Genomic DNA, 22,194 nt, shown 5'->3' on the forward strand with positions numbered 1-22,194 from the left:
TGCAACTTATTATTTTAATCCGATGGAAGAAACTGTATACCTACATGTAAGAAGGATGTTGAGGTGCTATCATAATGAACGCTAGACTTGAAATTTAAACTAACAAGACATACTCTGATTACACGTGTGACGTCAAACAAATCTGCAATTAATATTAAATTGCCTCAATATTTCTTCAATGAGTGTGTATGCCAAGGCACACAATGTATTAATTCATACAAGTAACAGCATTAATCATATCTAATCCTAGGTATCTATGAAATGGATTTCACCTGGTGTATGGACACACAAGGCACAAAGGCCGGAAGTGTTTAAACAAGCTCAACATATAGAATAATATTTCGGCCTGCGATTTAGTGCTATTTATAATCATCTTAACTTAAGAAATAAATGATATACCTGTTGAAATATTTTTGCAGTTTTTCAAGTCTATGCTTGAAAAGTTTCCTCGGAGAAAGTGTCGACCTTTCTCTAAACAAAACCATACTCTAACTATTACTGTACATGCCGAGACATAACGGCCAAACAACACAGGAGAGGTTTCAGGAGCCAATATATAGTAGAGAAAAATATGTAAAATGAAAGTGACATCAAACAAACGAAAGAGTAAAAGACAAATGGCAGCTTCAAGCTACATTTGGCTATGGTGACTCGTGTCTCCTGGAACAGGCCATCAGTTTTCAGATAGTTTAAAATTTTAGTGACACTTTGTAACTTATGTAACATTACTATAGCCTATCAGCATCAATTAGTGTTGTATTCGATACTGTCATTCCTTGTTGTTGTATTCGATACTATCATTCCTTATTGTTGTATTCGATACTATCATTCCTTGTTGTTTATTCGATACTATCATTCTTTGTTGTTGTATTCGATACTATCATTCCTTGGTGCTGTATTCGATTCTATCATTCCTTGTTGTTGTATTCGATACTATCATTCCTTGGTGTTGTATTCGATACCATCATTCCTTAATGTTGTATTCGATACTATCATTCCTTGATGTAGCTAAAAACCGTATGCGTTTAAAACGAACCTCGTCCGATGTGGTTTGCACTTTCCCTCAACATTCAGGAATTGTTAACGTTTCAATGTCATTAGTCAAGCGATGGTCCACGACTGCTTGATACACATTTTCGATCTAAAAGTTCTGCAGTGCATCTAAGGCTTCTTTTTGAACTTGAATTCAAACCCATGGAACGTGTCTCCAAAAACTGATCACCGTTTCTTTCAGAAAAGCTACATATAAATGAACATATAATATTTGACGTTATCATTGGCGTTTATGTACAGACAAGGACCGTTGCACTGACCACTTAAAATGACCTTGAACTTTAGTGTAGCGACATGGGACAACTGTGCAGGTTCGGGGAAACATTATTTGTGCTGCTTTCCCTAATAAAATAATATGATGCGACTTCTATGATTGTCAGTGCAGAATAACGGGCTTTCTTGTCTTGTCCTGTTACATGAAAAAATACACACGATTTTATTTTCTCAAGTCAAATATTGTACGAATCAGGGGTATGAGCGAAATCAATGACCTTCACCTAAAGGTACGAATTGAACCAGGTGGACTGCTGTGCAACTGTGTCAAAGTTATACCATTTCAGATGTATAGCCCTTGCGAAGCATCATCTTCGTGACCTGTTGTGTGGATGCAAAATTCTGAATAAACGATCACCCCAATATAACAGCTATTTACACAATACTTTGCATACTGAATCAATTTCCAAATTTTATACTTGCAATCATTGTATGTACATATCAACTACCAGTTTCTGGACTATTTTGTCATCGACAGAGGCTAGCAAGTTCTCACCATTTCATGAGATGACACAACGAGAGGTCGTTTTAACCCCCGCCCCAGATGAACGCTGAGGGACATGCGGGATCTCCTTTTCTACCAGTAAATCAAATGTGGATGAATATTCTGTTCTATCGGCGTGATTGAAAACTCTTACTTCAAACTCGGTTCTACCGAAGTAGATTTCAAGACAGTATTTGACTGACGATGGCCATCCATCCGCAGGAGGCTGTATCCTGATGATACCAATCTGCTGACAGCTAGGATCGGTTGTGTATTTAGGATTATCATCTGTGGAAGCAAATATGGGAATGGTCATTTCCATGAGTTTTCTGTCTTCCATCCAATGTTGAGATAGGAGATTGTTCTCTGTCCGTTTATCGTTGATTTTTAAAATTTCTCCCTTGGACACAACCCTGCTGAAAATGTTGGCACATAAGTCCTGATTATTAACATTTATACGGTGTTGTTGATCATGTTCCCCCTGTATGAAGTATTTATTGACGCGGAACCCGTATGTATGCCTACACATTCTTGCCGACACAGTCCATGGGTCAAACCCGAACATGACCGCGCCTTCCATGACTGCTACCTCGGCTTGCGGAGGAATCAGAACGACGAGGTCTGGGAATGCTTCTTTTATCTGATTGGACACGTAGCCGGATTGAGAGTAGCCTCCTACCATCAATATTAAGTTGACGCCTTCCACCTGGCCCAAGATGTCCTTTACGTGATGTATGACGTTATCCTTAGAATTAAAAAAGGCTTTGAAATCTTTATTGGAAATGTCCATTTTATATGAGGTAAACAACTTGATATCTAACTTGCTTTCCATAATCAGAACGGGTGGAATTTCGACTCGAATGTCATTTTCAGTTGACGTTTTCAATGTCCTCTTCTTAACCTCAAAATTTTTTTCCAGTTTGATCCAGTGAGACGTTTTTGTCTGTTTTAATCTTTCAGCATCTTCTTTTCCTATTTTGGTTTCGATAAAGTCGAGAAAGGATTGGTCAACATTGGTTCCTCCCCAGTCTCCTCCTGAAGCTGGTATAATCTCGATCAGCCTCCCGTCATCGGAAACCTCATGAACTGCGATATCAACAGTCCCACCTAGTCAAAAGAAAATGTTTAATATGTGAATAACAGTAAAATGCTACTTGAACATCAAGTTTTCTTTTGCAATACCGACCAAATGCATCATATGATATTCTAGATTCATACGATCTTGTGCTTGGTTTGGTTTGGTTTAGTATTGTTTAACGTCCTATCAAAAGCTATGGTCATTTAAGGACGGCCTCCCCTGTGTGCACGATGCATGCGTGTAGTGTATGCGTGTGTGTTTTGGGAGGCTGCAATATGTTCGTGTTTGTCTCCTTGTGATAGCGCTGATCTGATGCCGACTTTATAGTGCTACATTATACAAACAACGAGCAAACCAGTCGTCCCACTCCTAAATTGCTGAGCGTTAAGCAGATGTAAAATATCTCGGCCAGTGGACAGAACCCAAAGCCTTCCTCACATGCCCCAAATGAAGAGCACAAAAGCTAAATCTCCAATTCTGCAGGGGATTCTCATATTAGTCGCCTTTAACGATACGTGCAGATGGCAACACCAGGTGTATTCTTTTCTCGATCACCGACCTGCAGGGGTTGGGGATATATAGTGGCGAGGATCAAAAAATATATATTTGCATACATTTGATAGCAGTCTATGCCAGCCTACGTTTGGGTAAAAAATAAACCTATGCTTATTGGTTGCTCGAAAAGAAATGTTTAATTGTGTGCCATTGAAAATGAGTCAAGGGGATTCATATAAACAAATGGGATAGTTCTTTATCCGAACATGCAACTCGGTAAATGTCGTACTTGTTGGCTAATTTTAGTACCACATTTGCTATGTAAAAATGCATCGTGAACGGTTTCACTGCAAGCTAGAACATACCGATATGATTAACCATATGCACGTCAGCTAAATGCTTCTATTAAATGTTTTATATTTTAAGAGATTAATGTATTTGAAGGTATAAATATTTTTATTCTCATATCATGTGTTACAAAGATTACAATCTCACCTCCCATGTCTAGGATCATGTACCGACCCCCTGCAGAGAGAAATTCCTTCACGTTTTTTTCAGAAACACAACTGAACGTTCCTCGTTTCAAAGTTCGGCAGTATATGGCGGCAGCCTCGGGCTCCAGAGCTAAAATCAACTGGTTCGCGGGAATCCCGGCCTATGGAATAATGTACAAGCAATAATTTGTTTACGTTTATCAAAATAAATATGTAATCAGTCTTCAATTCGTGAATCTGCAGTGTTTGAACAAAATGCTGTGATTTCATTTTTTTATTAATTAGAACACACCCCCGGTGTAGAATTGAGCTAAGTTATTTCTTGTTGTATAGTAGCCACTAATGACTTTCCAATGCTAAATATAAGGTTGAGACTAAATCTGCGATACACGCCTATATTAAAGCACATTGTATTTAATGAATCCGCCAAACAGAAACATGCAAAGTTTATACTATATCTGATAGTTCCACCCCATTTTGTCAGTTTTACAATTTTTGTAATAATAAAAAGAAAGTATCGCACACATGTCTGTGCGTTTTAACGCACAGCGGGCGATCGATTTAACCGCACAGTTGTGCGGACGGTACATTTGGTGCGTTATGAGAGCCTATAAGTGTACAGTATATATTGTGTATTTCAAGCATGCATTAATGTGCTTACCTCTACTGCTGCTTCCCTCATAAACTGTTTCGCAGGTTCATTCCAGATGGCGGGAACAGTGAGTACCCAATGAATGTCCTCTTCTGCCACGGGGTTTCTTTCCTTTATCTCTTTAAGCGCTGCAGTTTTTATGAATCGTATGCTTTCCGAAAACACGGCGCAGGCATGAAATGTTTTGCCTTGCTGGTCCTTAACCTCAAGGTTCCGGGTAAGATTCTTGTCCAAAAAAGGTAATAAAATGTAGCACTTTACACCGTTAATATACAGGAAAAATATCATGACCCTAGATCGTTTACTTATTTGTCAAATGTTTTGAACAAATTTAAATTTGTACTGACTATATCGCCAATTAGGATTCACGAGTGGTATTAGAGGCAGTCAGAATTTAAAATGTTTCAATCACTATGTAGGATACATTGGAAAGGGAAAAAGTGCCTGTGAAATCCTTTATAATGTAACAAATTTAAAATCTAAAACTTGTTATCTAACAGAAAACTTGTATATCAACTACAAATTCATGTATAAACAGAAAGCCAACTTAACATTCCTTCATTTTAGAATGTTACTGGCAAAATATTGCACCCAAGGTATTTTGGTTATTCGAGGTTTTAACACATGTTATCCCTATGACCTTGGAAATAGGACAAGGAATTTATTTGAACTAACTTGATACACCTTTTTGCAGACTGCAAAGGGCACATTATCATCAATCTTTGCGTCTTGCTAATTCAAATGTCGTTCAAAGTTTTTAACATATTTTAACTCTGTGATCATTCATTTGAAAAATATTGATTAGCACCTTTTACCGCTTTATTATACAGAAAAAGTCGTTGAAAGGTTTTATCACTTCTGGCCGGGCGACTTTAAAAGATAATAAGCGATTGATTGATGCACATGCTTTTGTTTGATTGATGTGTTACGTCTTTGCAACTTCTAATAAGATATGAAAACAGTAGTAAAAGATCCCTCTTAACAATTTACCTTCTTGTCAAAAAGCTGCATTTTAAATCTACTGAAGTAGTGCCATTCCTGGTGTATCTTTCGATCAGTGAGGTCGGAGTACTTTTCCTCTGCCTCGTATCCAAAACTGTCAAACTTATAATCTGCTTTGAAGAGAGCCACAGTCGGTGCTTTCTTTGAAAGGTTTCCCGCCAGACTCGAATTCCAGCTATTATGAAAAATCTCTCGCGCATCGTTGGACTTTTGGAATTCGCTTTTGAAGCTGTAGGCGTATCCAGTGTACGTCGTACCGAAATCTATGGCCACCACAGCCTCTGGTATGGCAGTCTCACTAGCTGTCGCCATGGTTTCTGTTAAGTATAAATAGAGCCAGGGTAATACACTAACATCAATAAATACAATGCCATTGTAGTGTTGCTTGTACGCTGCGAAAGATGGCGACTGTTGGGCAAGAAAAAGATGAGTTCTACTAGAAAAGCCTTTCGAGATCAGCGGATGCACTGCAACACAAGATTACACGTCGGAGTGTTATAAAATCCTGATGTTTAACTTAAAAAATGCGACTGTTTTAAGGAGGCTCCAAACCTTTCTCAATTAACCAGCAGAAATCGTTGAAACTTTCACATAATTTTAATGCAATTATGTGGAGGTGAGGAAATGATATCTAAGCATTCCTATAAACTGGGGTAGTTTCTGAAAATATACCAGAATAATTGAGTTTTCGTCAATTTAAAAAAAAAATGGTGTCTGGCATCGTTCGGAACAATAACAACAACAAAAATTTAAAAAAGCATTGCTAATTAACCCTACAATTTACAAATATTTGACCCCAAAATATAGAAAACACGTTACACAAAATGTTTTTTATCGAAATTGTATGGCTAAAAGTGATTATCTACAAGCTTTCAGGACACAAAATGTCGCGCCAAAAGAGTGGAAACTTGAACGAAATAAACACAATGGCTTTAGTGCGATGCATTAGTAAAAACTATTTACTCGACAGAGCGTAACGCGCTCGATAGCGAAAATCGTAACGACCTCGAGCTTGTTAACTGGTGTAAGCACGTGATATGGATGTGTGAAGTCGGTGTCGGTACACAAAACACATCAGTCCGCTTCATATATGACCTGCTTAAAGTCGGTGGTCTCATGTCAGTGTCTTCTCGTGAGTCAGTTAATGTCTATGTATCGGAATCTTTGTTTATGAAGTACGCGTGATTACACCTTTTCCAGTAAATTCTCGATATCGGCTGTTGACATATCATCATTACGCGCGTGTACTTTTGTTTACCCTGTATTACTATATTTTACACTACGGCATTAAAATATCCGAAACGCAATACGGAAATGACGACAAGAAAAACATGTTTATTACGAATGGTGAATAGTCCTTAAAGAAGCGTTTGTTACGGGGCCGGAGCCAGTCAATCGGAACAGTCAGTCGACGACTAGTTTGAATTTGATCTAAACAAACAGGTTCAGAAATTATGCGTACTAATCGACCCATGATATAGGTTAAGAAGACTTGAAAGATAACAAAACGTATCAACACTGGTTGCGAAATGTCCTGTAAACAAGCATAAATATGCGTTTTTAAAGACTTGACCTGGATTTAAAGGTAGGGTCAACGCTTATGGATATTTAAGATAGCGTTGGTCCCCGCTTAGAATTTCTAAGCAAGATGAATACAAAAAGGTATAGGTATAGGAAGCTTAAAACAGAAAAATCTAGGTTAAGAATTCATTTTAAGACAAATGGGACCTTATTGACTTACACTGGTGTGGGTGTTGAAGGTGAGGTAATACAAGTCCTAGAGCATTTAAATGATACACTTACTATAAAATTATATCATCATTGTGTGTAACATTTTCCAACTATCATTTTGACACCAAATAGTATACTATTTCAAGAAAGATATGTTCTTTTTATTGAAGATTTAAGTAGAAAAGTATGTCAAATTACATTACCTATGAGAGGAGCCTCATTTTTGACACGTTAATCTACATAATTTAAAAACGAGTCTATTTATCATACTTGTTCACTAAGATTAATTCATGTATATCAATATAACAGTACTTTTATACACTATACACTTTCAAAATACATTTTCAACTTACATTCGCCTGTGACTTTTATCTGTCATTTTTGCCATCGCTCAACCCTTGTGCCATACAAGGAGGTCCACTACGGTTATAAGTAGTAATAATGAATAATCATATATGCAGTAAATTGTTCATTTTTATGTATCTACTTATGGCGAAAACAAATAAAGGAAATTGAAGCGAGGGCCTAATGTTGACCCAACCTTTTTGCGGTTTGGACACTCCGTAATTTACAGCTGTATGGTTGCGATGTTGAATGCAGCTTGTACAGTTGTACTGTAGGAACTGCATATTCGCACCTTGATTGAGCGGTAGTGACTACCTGATTTCAGATACAGTACAAAGAGCCACTTATAGACTGTTACAAATTAACGATAGCTTTGCAGACAAAGATCCACTGATTGTCTTTGTCCATTCAGTGGTGAACAATGAAAACAAAGTGTTTTAAGTTAGAAGCACAAAACGTTGTCCTGCATAATGAATACTTAAATTATAGACACATAATTTAAAGCTAATACCACACAATTAGCATGGAGTATTTTCGCAGTTTTCTTCAATGAACTTGGTTTATGTGTATTTTTAATACCAAGTGAACTGACTGTCATCTTGAAATCAAAATAAGAAAAAAGGATTCGATATTTGCTTATATATGTCAGGGTGAGAACATTGACACAACGGGGATCATTTTGACAGGCCGTGTAGTAAACAGTTCGAGAAATGACAACAAAAAGTACAAATGTAGCAATACATCTAAGGTACACATGTCCGTGCATAATTGGATCTACTGCCTAAATGACGATTTAACCAGAATGTCCGATACCGTTTGTACACACAGCATCATCATCGCGGATTTTTCAAATCTGGTGGTAAACTTTTGCTATTTGTTATATCAATGCCATTAAAAGACTTACATTAAATTTATGAATGAATAATTGGTCATTAGTGCAATAAATGCAATGCATGCCTGTAAAGGTGTACGATTAATTTCCTGTTGCGTTATCAAATTTACCCCCAAAGAAAGGTCTGGTGTTGTGCTAATGGGACTGTTTTTTACTAACACAAAATATGTAAGAAACCCAGGGAAAGAATCTGAGGCGGATGTTAAAAGATCATCATCGCTAAGGAATATTAACAAGAGGCTCATGGGCCTTAACGGTCACCTGAGTTCTGATATATTTATACAGAGAGTTGATTTTTGTTTTTAAAACATCAACAGAAATATTATTCAAATTGACAAAAAAAACACCAATAAAACCACCTTATTCAATATCTAGCATACAGATTTAAGACTGAAAAGTATTTGAACTAGCACCTCTGATTCGTAACAAGGAAAATGAAGAATATTTAGCACACTGACTCCTTTGGGCCTCACCCTACAATCCTTGGGGGTAGGGCTGGCTCAAAATGTTCAAAGTATCAAACTGTCAACTCATGGTTATAATTCCAATTAAGTTATCAACATGTAATATTCAAAGTATCTTAACTTTGTCCTCCTCTTCCCCAGGGATAAACGTGAGACCCTATGGTCATAAAATTCACAATTTTGGTAGAGCACCTTAACACCCTTCCATCTATGAAAAGTATTTGATTCTACCATACCTGAATCTTGAGAAGATTTGAAATTTCAGTCAATTCGACCCTTTTTGGCCCCATCCATCAGCCCCTGGGGGTCACTCAGGACTGATATGTGCATACCATCAAACTGCTATCCAATACTGATAATGCTAACCCAAATTGAATTACTTCCAATGGAAATTAAACAATTAAACTATAGTAAAGTTTACCTCCTCCCCAGGGGAAAACGTGAGAGCCCAGGGTTATGAATTTTACAATTTTGGTTAAGCACCTTAAGATCCTTCCATATATGAAGAGTATTTGATTCTACCATATCTGGGTTTTGAGAAGAATATTTTTGGAATTTGACCCTTTCTGAGATTTTTTGGCCCCGCTCCTCAGGCCCCTGTGGGCTGGGGACCATATAATTCACAAGTTTTGTTAACCTGTGGCCATGGAAGGTGTCTAAGAATTTCATTGATATTGGTTCAGGGGTTTTGGAAAAGAAGTCGAAAATGTAAATTGTTTCCGGACGCACGACGACGGACAAAAGGCGATCGCAATAGGTCACTTGAGACTTTGTCTCAGGTGACCTAAAAAAAGGGCTGATTGGCCGCAGACGGCCGGGACTCGATCCCCGATGCCGTCGTTCGCATGGAATATTCAGAATAAGTGAGACATAGAAGAAAGGAAACAAAAAAGTTCCCAAAATAGCAATTGGGGCAGCGGATCCAACAATCAGAAAACACTGTCACATTACACAGACAACGGGTAATTAAGTTCGGTGGTTGAAAATATTTACCACTGAACGTTATCTTCCTTGGGACACCAAAGCGACCAAAGTAATACTTCTGAACCTTTAGCAACACTTGAATCTGCGCCCATTGCAATATTTAGGATTTTTATCGTTCTTTCTACTTCTAACTTCCTGTTATTTCTCAGCATCTTGCTTGGCAACACCTCACTTTTGGCTTGAATGTTGAGCGTTCTTCCAGGTAAGGAAGGCAATTGGTTCTGTCCCCCGGGTGGGACATAACAAAGTCCTTTAAAATGATAGTTGTTATTTCCTGCTTCACGTTCAGCATTAAGGGGAATGGCAACAACTAGTTCAACCGTTGTCGGTATAATGTAACCGGGCGGAAAGCTGTGCTTGGTGCCTTAGGCATGACATTTCAGTGATATGGTACTATAAAGTCAGCATCAGATCTGCGCTGTCACAAGGAGGCAAGCACACCAACATACCCTGTCTCCTGCATACACACACGCAAGTACGCATACACTACACACATGGAGACACGTCCTTACATGACCTTAGATGTTTATAGAACGTTAGTTAAACATAGTTGAACCTAACTAAAAGTAACATTTGGAAATTTTATATTTTTCTCTACTTCATAACAAACCTTGTTTCTAAGAGTTTGCTTGGCAATGCCTCGCTTTTGGCCAGAGTATTTAATATTCGACCAAGTGAAGAAGGCAATGGGATTTCTCCCCATAGTCGAACATACCAAAGTCCTTAAATATTGGGGTGGTTATTTTCTGCTAGACAGTCAGCATTCAAACATTGTATCGTGGATATCGTAAGGAAGTAAATACACATGTACCCCCACGTCATGCACAGCCTCTAGTATACATTATACATGAAGGCGTGTCTGTCAATCACCTTAGTTGTTAATAGGACGCTAAACCGTATAAATCCAAAACATATGGACACACATGCACTAACCTTAACTACATTACATAAAACATAACCAAATTGATTAACAGCGGAGAAACACCTATTTTGCCGGTTCTCAATCAAACACAAATGCGATAGCACAGCTTCACAAATAGACAGACGTAAAGACTGCCTGTTTCAACAGTCGTATGTCGAAACAAACTACTATAGCTACCACTGAAAACAGTTGGATTTCTTGGGAGTCACCTATAGAATTGGGGATTTTGCGTTCATGACCTCTACACAGGAACTCAAAAGTTACCAATATAAATCTGTTACAGCCATTGCAATGTAGGCATCGTAATATTTTTCTCTTCTTCTAAATTCCTTTTGTTTCCTAGCGTCTTGGTGGCAATTCCTTACTTCTGGTTACATGTATAATGTTGAACGATTGCAAAGTTGAGGAAGGCAATGGGTTCTGCCCCCATGCCAGGACATACTGAATTACCTGCTTTACGTTCAGCATTTAGGGTAATGACTGCAACTGGTCCATCTGTTGTCAGTACAAATGTGCGGAATACTGTGCTGGGTACCTTCAGTGAGATAGCACCATAAAGTCGTCATCAGATCCGTGTTATCACCAGGAGGCAAATACATCAACATACACACATGCACACATGCACGCATACACAACACACATGGACACACGTCTTTAAATGACCTTAGCTGTTAATAGGACGTTGAACAATGTCAAACCAAACCAAGTGATAACAACTGGTCATCCGTTGTCAGTTTAATGTGACAGCGCGGAATGCTGTGTTGGGTGCCTTCGGTATGGTATTTTAGTGAGAAAGCAATATAAAGTCGGCATCACATCCGCGCTACCACAAGGAGGCAATTACGCCAATGTTCCTGCTTTCAGCACATAAAAGCAGGACAACAAAGACACACTCAAGTGGTATATGATCAATGGCAAGATTATGATCTTAACGTACGTTAAATGCACATTGTTATAAAGTGTACACATCTGTGTTTATATCAGGTTAAGGGATTAGTTATTATTAACTTCGAATACGTTTTATTGTATATGTGAGCTGGGGGAGTATGTGTTTGCTCTCTCCTTGTGATAGTGCATATGCAATGGCGCTGTTGGAGTTTTAAAGCAAACAGCATAGTACTAGTATAATGTGACCAGAAGTAATGCTATGCAGGGTGCCTTCGGCATAGTATTTCAGATAGATGCACTATAACGTCGGCATCAGATCGGCGCTATCGCTTTGCGGCAATTACACTAACATACCCAGTCTCCAGCACACATACATTACACTAATAGAGACACCCGCTGAAATGAACTAAGCTGTTTAAAATAGGACGTTTAACCTCACAAATCTCTTCAAATATTTGTTTAGAAATATCATTACTTATGTAATACATACATGGCTATGGAAAAGGGGAGTGTAACAGTGAATAGATACTACTGATAATATATCCCGATCATGTTTGGTAATGAGGTCGAACTAACTCCAACGTCCAGTCGCGCGTAACGGCAATCTGTGTCCATTACAGTTCATTTAGAGTAACAATAATGTTAAAAGATCAATAACTTTTTTAAATAATCAAACCAATTACCTCATATTCTGCTTCTAGTTAACGTCTTTCGTTATCTCGATATGACTTCCTTGTGCACGAGACCTATTCCGATAACTAGTATAACTTCCTTGTTGGTTATAATCAATGCATACACACTGTCAGCCGAGCGAGCAACTAAGGGTCATACGTTATGTAAAAATATGTTAATTAAGGCAATGCCGTTTTTATCGTATACCTGTCGTGTTGTGCAATGGAAAAGAACATGTGATGTTTGGGTTAGGTTTGGTTTCGTTTTGTTTTGTTTAACGTCATATTAACAGCTAAGGTCATTTAAGGACGTGCTTCCATACGTGTTGTGTATGCGTGCATGTATGTATGTGTTCTGGAGGCAGGGTATGGTGGGGTTATTGATACCTTGTTATAGCGCGGATCTGGTGCCGAGTTTATAGTGCTAAATACCATGCCGAAGACACCCAGCAAAGCATTCCGCCCAATCACATTATACTGACAACAGGTGAATCAGTTGTTGCCATTACCCTATATGCTGAACGTTAAACGGCCTGGTGACAGAACCCGTTGTATTCCTAACTTGGGCGAACGCTCACCATTAAAGCCGAACGTAAGGTGTTACCAAGTGAGACACTAGGAAATAACAGGTAGTCATAAGTAGACAGAAAAATAAATATCCCAAATGTTGCAATGGATGCAGCAGATTTATTTTGGTCGCTTTTGATTTAACTGAGGTCATACGATGACAGGTGCTGAAGGCGGAAGCACCGAAAAGAAAAAGTAGGGATGATATGGTTTCAGCCATTTGTTAAGAGATAATGTCATTTAAGGACGTGCCTCATTGTGTGCAATATATGCGTGCATGTGCGTAAGTGTGCCGGAAGCTCCCAACATAGTATTTTATTTAGTAACATTATATTGACAACGGGTGAACCATTTGTTGCGATTTTCCTTCATGCTGAACATTAAGAAAGAAATAACAACTACGACTTTTAAGGACTTTGGTGTGTCTGATCATTGCATACAACCCATTGTCTTACTGACTTGGGGAAACTGTCAACACTAAGGTCAAGAGTAAGTTATTGCCAAGAAAAACACTATGATACAAAAAGGTTTGAATATGTTACGCAAAGTAATTTTACCGTGCTCTGTCCAGTATTATTTTGACAAATCTACTTTTCGCCCTCTACTTTGGAACAGAAAGCAATCAGAATACATTTGCTGTACCCATTGCAACATTTCAGATATATACACATTTTTTTTTCGTTTCAAACTATTTTTGGTGTCCTAATGGCAAAAAATAATAATTTCAGAATAGCATACATGTTTGTCAGCTTGTCATCTAAGTCAAAACATTAACGTGTCACTCTACTGCAGCATCCCTCATGAACTCGCTTCTAAGTAATTCAAGCTGGCGGAAAATGAACACCAATTTAATGTCCTCGTGTGGTGTGGGGTGTCTTTCATTTAACTTTTTTTTTTTTTAGATTCTGATCAAATGAGAAAATAGTTAAGGTAAAACACTGAGCTATGAGCATACGATAGCGGAAGTGGTTACTGCGATGAACTGAAATGAAAAAAAGATAATGCGTAGAATGTGTATTCTTTTAGATACAATTATCCGTACCGTATAAGACACGCGATATGTGAAAATAAAAAAATACTGGACTCCTATTCCCATCGAAATAATTCGCCATATTGTCAAAAAGCGATGTTTTGATTTACTGTAATAGTGTCATTCATTGTGTTTCTTGAGCTCAGAGTACTTTTCCTCTGCCTCGTATTCAAAACTGTTTTATTCATTTATTCGGAACAAGATTCATCGGTTTGGTATGAATAATAAAGGTTATTTCGAACACAAGCAGGAATTACAAACTTATTTTGCGAGCTTTCGAAAACGTCTGTTTCCTTTGTCAAGCAAAGTGGGTAAGTGGCGTCATTATATTAGTGCTCAAATATAGTTCCTGTAATTTCATATCATGATATTGTGTTGTTGACCAAATCACACTACGATACTCAAATACCTAGAAAGTCTAAAGCTTGAAATATGTGAAATCCAAACAACAGTACACTATTTGAGTGTCTCCACTAAAGCAGAATGAAAACTACTACATGTAAGTGATAGCAAATCAAAGACTGACATATAAGTAACCAATTTAGCTCACTCTTTACTAGGGAAGCATCAACAGCTAAACCATACATAGACACAACTTGTAATTATAACATTGGAAACATCACCATTAAGGAAGAAGGGTTACGCAAACTACTCAACGACATCAAGACATCAAACACCTCTGGATCAAACTCCATCCCATACCGAGTTTTGAAAGAATGTTCTACTGATCAACTGGCTTCATCTGTAACGCTCATGTTCAAAAGATGACTTGATACTGGAACGTTACCCAAAGACCTGCTCAACGCCAGCATAACTTACGACTTCCAGTTTCTTTGATATCTGTTCTAAGTAGACGACTCGAGCACATAGTATGTAGACACATGGTGCGTCATTTTGAACACAACAAGATACTTGTGTGAGGTGTAAGGGGGTTCGTTACCAGGTCACCGCCTGGATTTGAGATATCTACACCGTCCCCTTAGTACAATATATACATGTATCGGATTTACTACAACTACATGCCGCCCGGGCATGCTAAAGCAACATGAAGATATTTACAGTGGTTATTTGACCACAACGTATCGTTAACCATACATATGTAAAGTGGCAGCTGCACACACTGCTGTCAACAGTGTTGTTAGTAACGCGGTGGCGGGCGACAACAATGCGCGGTTTCTGGTAACCACGCCGCTCTGCCAGCTCTGCTACCAACCAACCGCGTCTCTAGATCTGTATATGTATACGTGCGAGGCTTGTCGGAACGCCGTGTATGTTACCTGTACACCAGTCCGCCACCTACACTAACACCGCTCCACCGATCACCTACCTATCACTGTAAGTAGTGGTAGCCAACGTGCATGTCTCACAGACCACTCTCCGCTGACAGTGTCTATCGGTATTGATATAGTATGGCCTTATTCAGGCCTTTAATATATCCACACGCTATTTGGGCATATATATTACCTAGCTTTAGTTGGCTTCATATATAAACCTACCGTTGTTAGCTTGGTCTTTATCACACTGTGATCAATCACAATCTCCCTGGCCGGCTCAGCTCACCTGTATTTATACCCTCTGTAACCCACGTGATCGGATCCATCTGTATCTCCATCACGTTTTACGTGGATGTAATTGTAGCAAGACTCTTTCCGCCTGGATCTACTTTCGCTTTCCATTACACTTGCATCACTCAACCATGGGTCCCACTCTTTTTATTCATGCGAGACATCGTTGGCAGGCCCAATCGAAGACCTTACAACTAGCTTCGCACCAGACTGACATCGCTAAATTGCTAAGCTTTAAGCTAATGGAATACGATGGCTTCTTCACAAGTGGATTTAATCATTCCAATGTAACCGCGTCATGAAGGTTGTAGTCAAATCCCTCAAGGAACCGTCATTGGACCCAAGCTCTTCCTCTGTCATATAAATGACTTGCCAGACAGAGTAAGATCAAAGGTACGACTCTTCGCAGACGACTGTCTCCTGTACCGAGAAGTAAAGTCATGGAAAGACCATGGTACTCTTCAACAAGACCTGGAAAATTTAAAACTATGGGCACAACAATGGGGCATGCTATTTAATGCCACCAAATGCTATATACTAAGGGTACAATAAAAGTCTTCATATTTCTACCACCTGAACAACACCATTTTAAAACAAATCCAGCCAAATCCGTATCTTGGGGTAACTTTGTCATCTTACCTCGAATGGACAACACGCATCAACAACATGTGTATAAAATCTAGTTAAACACTTTGATTCATCCGCAGGAATTTACGACACTGTCCTAAAAGCACCAGGAAAACATAGTACATCTCCCTAGTATAACCAACCTTAGGATACGGAGCCATCACATGGGACACTAACCTGCAATCTGACATTACTAAGATATAGAAAACCCAAAGACGAGCTGCCCGATTTATGGTTGGAGACTACAAATCGAGAACACCAGGTAGCGTACAAATATGCTCAAAGACCTAAACCTACTGGCGTCTCGACTTTAATCCGCTGAAATGTTCATTTAGTCACAGTGGGTCGAATCAGTAGTCAGCTGTCAAAAATCAGAGACAGTTTGCCAAATTGCACTCTAATGATGCAGGCAGTCAGGGGGACGGGAAACATGTTTACCCATTCCACCCCTTATTGGAAAATCAGTCGTTTTTATGATCCCATTTAAGCATTCACTAAGGGATGGAATCGGTATAACATGTGTTGTATAGTGTGTATATATATGTAAATATGTGTTTTTTTGACAATTTGCTGAGATGTTGTATTCTGGTGGTTTTCTGGTGCGGTTTTGCTTTTGTCTGAAATATTCAATTAACCTTTCGTAGTATATCTATAAGTTAACATTCGGGTGCTGATGTACTAATTTTCAATATTTGTCGTACGCTCCGTGCAAGTGCATACTTTTCGTGTGGTTGTGGTGTATTATCGCTTTTCCCGCAAAAGTTGTCACATTGTCGAGTTTTTTGTTGCTTTATTCAATAACTATACGGTGTTGTTCTGGTAGGAACTTGGATAGATTTTATAGTAAAGGATTTATTGGATATTCCTGGGATAGGAAACCATTAGGCGGACAAAATCATGGAACTCAGTTATGTCCTTGGAAACATCACTGAAGATGTATTTATAGCCATTCCCTACTTGACACCCTCATCAGCTATGATGTAGGAGATTGGTTTTTCTTCTGCATACAGGCATTGGTATGATTCAGCTGACCGATCGTGATTCAAGGTGAGAAATCCTTCCAAATGTTAAACCCGCAAACGATATACCTATGACTATGCTGACCACCGAAACATTTACCAGGATAAAATCCAAGATCAAGACACCCAGTGGGACCGCGGGAAGGAACGTGGCAGGTACAGAGATTATGGTGCATGTGGGCACAATTGGGAAAGAGACTGACATACCAAAAGCTCTTGGTCAAAGTCTTTGCGGTATGAAGAAAAGACAGGATGGAATGCTTTCTGAACCAAGTTCACAAGGTTTGCAGAACCTTCTCAATGGAGTTCAAGGGAGTGTCGCGACAACCTATGTTACGTATTGGAGGACAAAACTAGCGAGTTACATACGCTGTTAATTGACAGGGAACCACAGATGGAGTTCTACGATATCATGAACAAGCTTAAGTTGGAGCGCAGATTTGGTTTCACAGAATGACCAGAAACCAGTCAAGCAAGATTAATTTCAACAAAACAGTGGCTTGATGAGACATTGGCTGACTGGGCAGACCGTATTCTGTCGTTGAGCAACAAAACATGCAAAGATCTGCCCGATGATTACATGTACCAGAATGCAAGCCATATTGACCATATGTCAAGGTGCATACGATAAGGAGACGGGCCAACACGCTGCTATAGAGGGGAACAATCAATATATGATACTTTAAATCAGATCAGATGGTATCAGCACAACATGGAAGCCATCTATGGACAGGAAAGAAACCCCAGTTCTTTCTATGTGAAAGAGAACGACGGAGGAACTTCCTCCAAGCCTCAAAACAATTGGATTTTGCAATATTAAGGTGGCAGGCTATACAAGGATGCACAATATGGAAAGGAAACTAGATATTAAATAGAGCAAGAGATCTGACATGGAGAAGAATATGAAGAAACTCATCGACAGTTTGAATTATTAAAAGAGACAAGACCAAGTGTCCTGGGAACAATGCCTATTTCAATTGTGGTCAAAAAGGGCATTGTCCAAATCTGAGCGAGGAGAAAAAAATCAGACAGTAACAATGAGGATGAAGAGGTATTGGAAGACAATTTGCCGTTAAACGACCGGTCAGTGTTGGAAGAGGCCTGAGGTTGTATTCCAAGTCAATGTTGAGAAACAAACGGTCCAGGAAAATCTTTTGGAGCCGTATGACTCGAGCGGTAACCAAGATGCGTCCGTGCCAAGAATGATAGAAGATTGAGATGACCGGGAAATCGTGATGAAAAAATAGCAACAGCCTGCACAAATTTAAAGACCAAGACACGATTAAAGAGCATAGAGTTGGGGGAAATATCCTTGACAACCCAGGTGACTCCGATCCAAACTCAGCACAATATTTTAATCTGGAAGTGGACACTGCTAACAATACGGAAAGTTCTGAAGGATTGACTGGACCAGTCGAACGAACTATGCAGGAACCTAGTCATATAAAGAAATTAGGCTCCATTACAATTTTCCTGGTTTCGCTGGATATTGCAGGGTGTGCAATAAAGGCGGTAGTGGATACCGAAGCCGAGGTGTCAGTTATGTCTGACGAAACCTGCAAAGGACTTTAGAAATGGCCTCCGATAATCATAGATGTAGCCCTGTACATTGTATGCTGCAGGCCGGGGCATGACATTAAAGGGCTTCATTATAAGTCCCGTTATTCTTACGTTAGGATCCAGTGTTTATACGAACAATATATATATGGGTCCTATAGAAGACGACGCTTTGCTTGGTTTAGACGTTTTGACGCCCAATAAGGCGATGCTAAACTTGGAGCAGGAGTATCCCACCTTGAATCTTTATGATAAGGAGATATTACTACACACTGAAAAAGTAGCTACACCGGATGTGAAATCGACACGTATGCAAGTGCAAAAATAGACGGTTGTACCGCCAAACAGTATAGTTAGGTTAAAGTGCAAATTAGACCATAGTATAGGAACACTTCGAATTCATTGTAGAACCGACGTTACACATTCCTAGAACTTTACACAAGTCATGTATAGAGTGCCAAATTTCTTGCATAAGTACGTCGAATTGGAACGTTATTATCAAAAGACAGATGAAATGTGCTTATGCAATATGTGTAGAGGATGAGTTTGAATCAGTACTGGGTCTGCAACCCGAAAGGTATTCATGTGTGAAATTTCCACAAAAAGGGAATTCAATGATGCTATACCCAGACATGAGGAACTCATTCAGGATGAACATAGAGGAACTAGAGAAATGGCCAAGTGTCGTGTGCGAATACGAGGACATTTTCGCAAAAAAAAACCCGACTTGGTCATTTTACAGCCATGGACCACAAAATCCATACAGATGACGCGGTTCCTATCAAACAAAGAAAGAGAAACACCAACCTGTTTTGCAAATGAAAAAGACTCATCTGGAAAGAATGCTGGGTGTCAAGGTTATAGAACCTTCTATGTCGGAATGGGCATCAAATACCGTTTTGATTGGAAAAGAGATGGTGGAGTCCGTTGGTGTAACGAATACAGGGCATGAAATGCGATGACAACTAACTATGTAATTCTACTGCCTCTCGTTGAGGAATTTTTGGATGCATTTTTGAAGAACACATCCTTTTCGAAATTGGACGCAAATTCTACCTACTGCAAAGGAGGACCGGAACAAAACTACATTCCATACCAAGCATGAGTTTTGTGAAAATCGCATTGGATTGTGCAACTCCCCTTCGTCGTACGTAAGAATTTTGAATCTAGTTCTTCGCGGCCTGACGTGGTATATTGTTCGTGCGCTCTTGGACGATATTCTAGTACTGCGACAAGATTTTGAGAAGCCGTGTTTGAAAGTTGTACTGTACCACACGAAAAGAACTGTAAGCTGTGGTCAGAATGACCAATCATTTCCAGCATTATCTCTTAGGTCGTCCCGTGGTGGTTAGGACAGACCACAGTAGCTTACAGTGGCTACTGAACTTTAAGCTCCTCAGGGGCAAGTTGCTAGATGGATGGAGGAGTAAGGTCAGTGTGATTTGATAATCAAACACCGACGTGGACAGAATCACCAGAATGCTGATAGTTTGTCAAGACTCCCTGAAAGGGACATGTATGGAAACTATGAATTGTGCTCAGACTTGAACAAGTTACCGTGTGGTGGTGGAATATGATACCCGTGCTCATACCAACTGGAATAGCCTTATTTCTGAAATAGACGAGGAAGTTCCGTAAGCATTTTTTCAAAACGCCAAACTTTGCTGTTTCACGGACAGTCAGCATCATATTCAAACTGGGCTCTGGATTGAATTCTCCCGTTCTGGAGTGTTATTCGAGATCTGTCCGAGGTTGACCCCAAGTGTTCGATTATCCAGGTTTTCGGCATCAAATACCAAAGCTTCACAACAGAAAGATCCAGATCTTATAGCATGGCGTGCCTGGCTGGAGAATGGCCGTGATATGTCCGAAAAGGATGTATTTCTGTCTGTCAAGTATTATTGGATGAACTAGGAGCGATACCATTTGGACAAAGATGGCGTCTTGTGGAGAAAATCCGAGAATCAAGGTGAGAACCCATTTTGATGGTGCCAACAGATCCGAGGGAGAAAGGTATTTCCTTGTGTCATGACATACCAGCAAGTGGTCACCAAGAGATAAACAGAACTGAGGAGAGAATGCGGAGAAAGCACCATTGGTATCGGTTGTCAGTAGAAGTAAAGAATTATGTTAAGTCTTGAAACATAAAAAAAAACCTGCAAAGCTCGATGATCATTGACCTTGTACCACGCTGAAGAACCCAGGGAGCGTGTTCGTTTTGATTTCATGGAACCTTGGCCTTGTACTGCACATGGAAACAAATGGATCCTGATGATGGTTGATAAATTCTCGAAATGGGTTAAATGCATACGTCTACCATTTATTGGATATGACCGTGAAGAGAACCGATAAACCCGTTGTTATTTTAATGTTAACAGCAGAGTAACAAGCTCTCGTGTCTAGGCACATAGTAACATTTCAATGGGACAACACTATGAAGTGGCCTTCAACATCTGTTTAAAAAGTCTTTATATGACATCATGTAGTTTTTGTGAGGACTGAACCCCCTCTCGCACCAGCCTGCCCCCCCCCCCCAAAAAAAGGAAAATAAAACCAATAGTGATGTAGTGGTGTCGGTGTCATACAATGTACCATGATATATAATCTTCGAAAAGATTCATCAGTTTGGAAATATGCGATAGCAAAATTATAACGTTTCGTCCATTTCCATAAAAATTGAAGATCATGATATCAAAGTTTCACTTTCTACACAAACAATGTACGTATTTTGTATTACACTTGTCGCAACGTTTCACCTCAGTCAGAGCTTGACAAAGGGACCAGTCAGTTTTGAAACGTTGCGACACGTTTAATACGTACATTGTTTGTGTAGAAAGTGAAATTTTGATATCATGATCTTCAATTTTTATGGAAATGGACGAAACATTAATATTTTAGTATGGTCACTATGATTTTGTTATCTAGTCTCTAACATAGGAATACACGTGTCATAAACACATTACAACTATTTATAAGTGATCATCTGTCCTGTACACACATGCACCGCATTTAATAAATAAATGTAAAACAAAAAGATGGTAGAAAAAATGTTCTGTTAGATTACATTAGTCCTGTAATTATAAACTATAATTGACTAGTAGACTATAGACAAGTGATTGGACAGATATTGGCGTGAACGATATTTGAACAATACATAGTATACCCTATACATACATGTATATGGATGCACTTTCATTGTGTGTTATCAAAGGTTAATACTGAACAACATCTGATAAAATGTAACAATGACACAAGCACTTTATATAGGATAGATCACGCGATGGGTCAGATAAGCGATTAGGAAGTACAGTACACACGGAAATATATATATTTAATAGTCATAAATACTTTAAGCAAATCAACTAAGGACATCTTTCGCGACATCTTCGATACGGAGAACA

The 22,194-nt window shown here is 39.1% G+C and overlaps 2 protein-coding genes across 5 annotated transcripts in view; one reads left to right on the forward strand and one right to left on the reverse strand.

The window, feature by feature from the left end:
• LOC110443147 (heat shock 70 kDa protein 12A-like) lies at positions 1-15,616 on the reverse strand. Of its 2 annotated transcripts, none has more exons than XM_021487178.1 (5): positions 15,522-15,616; positions 5,520-5,848; positions 4,539-4,754; positions 3,879-4,038; positions 1-2,917 (listed from the first exon to the last, which is right to left on the reverse strand). In XM_021487178.1, the coding sequence occupies exons 2-5, from the start codon at positions 5,841-5,843 to the stop codon at positions 1,827-1,829; spliced, it is 1,791 nt and encodes a 596-aa protein (XP_021342853.1). In that variant the 5' UTR covers positions 5,844-5,848; positions 15,522-15,616; the 3' UTR covers positions 1-1,826. The 2 variants fall into 2 exon arrangements, with proteins under 2 accessions (XP_021342853.1, XP_021342852.1); XM_021487177.1 differs by lacking the exon at positions 15,522-15,616 and adding an exon at positions 12,441-12,555.
• Positions 15,254-22,194, forward strand: part of LOC110443145 (heat shock 70 kDa protein 12A-like) — a 16,263-nt gene continuing 9,322 nt past the window's right edge. The window contains exon 1 of one of the 3 annotated variants that reach the window (XM_021487174.1): positions 15,254-15,360. Coding sequence is in view for 1 of the 3 variants with exons in the window: in XM_021487173.1 (XP_021342848.1) it covers positions 16,449-16,479 (31 nt within the window). In the remaining 2 variants the exon portion in view is untranslated. Of the gene's footprint in view, positions 15,361-16,413; positions 16,480-22,194 lie in introns of those variants that run through there. The other 2 variants (XM_021487176.1, XM_021487173.1) reach the window with 2 other exon arrangements.

This window comes from Mizuhopecten yessoensis, unplaced genomic scaffold (genome assembly GCF_002113885.1).
Source record: "Mizuhopecten yessoensis strain PY_sf001 unplaced genomic scaffold, ASM211388v2 scaffold716329, whole genome shotgun sequence".
In the NCBI taxonomy this organism is placed as follows: Eukaryota; Metazoa; Mollusca; class Bivalvia; order Pectinida; family Pectinidae; genus Mizuhopecten; species Mizuhopecten yessoensis.

What these genes read in the sequence shown, in the direction of transcription:
- LOC110443147 (XM_021487178.1), bottom strand. Translation starts at nt 5,843, where the DNA reads ATGGCGACAGCTAGTGAGACTGCCATACCAGAGGCTGTGGTGGCCATA. An exon ending in TGCAGCTTTTTGACAAGAAG is followed by an intron (nt 4,755 to 5,519) that starts GTAAATTGTTAA and finishes TTTTTGGACAAG; the next exon opens with AATCTTACCCGGAACCTTGA. An exon ending in CATGATCCTAGACATGGGAG is followed by an intron (nt 2,918 to 3,878) that starts GTGAGATTGTAA and finishes TCTTTTGACTAG; the next exon opens with GTGGGACTGTTGATATCGCA.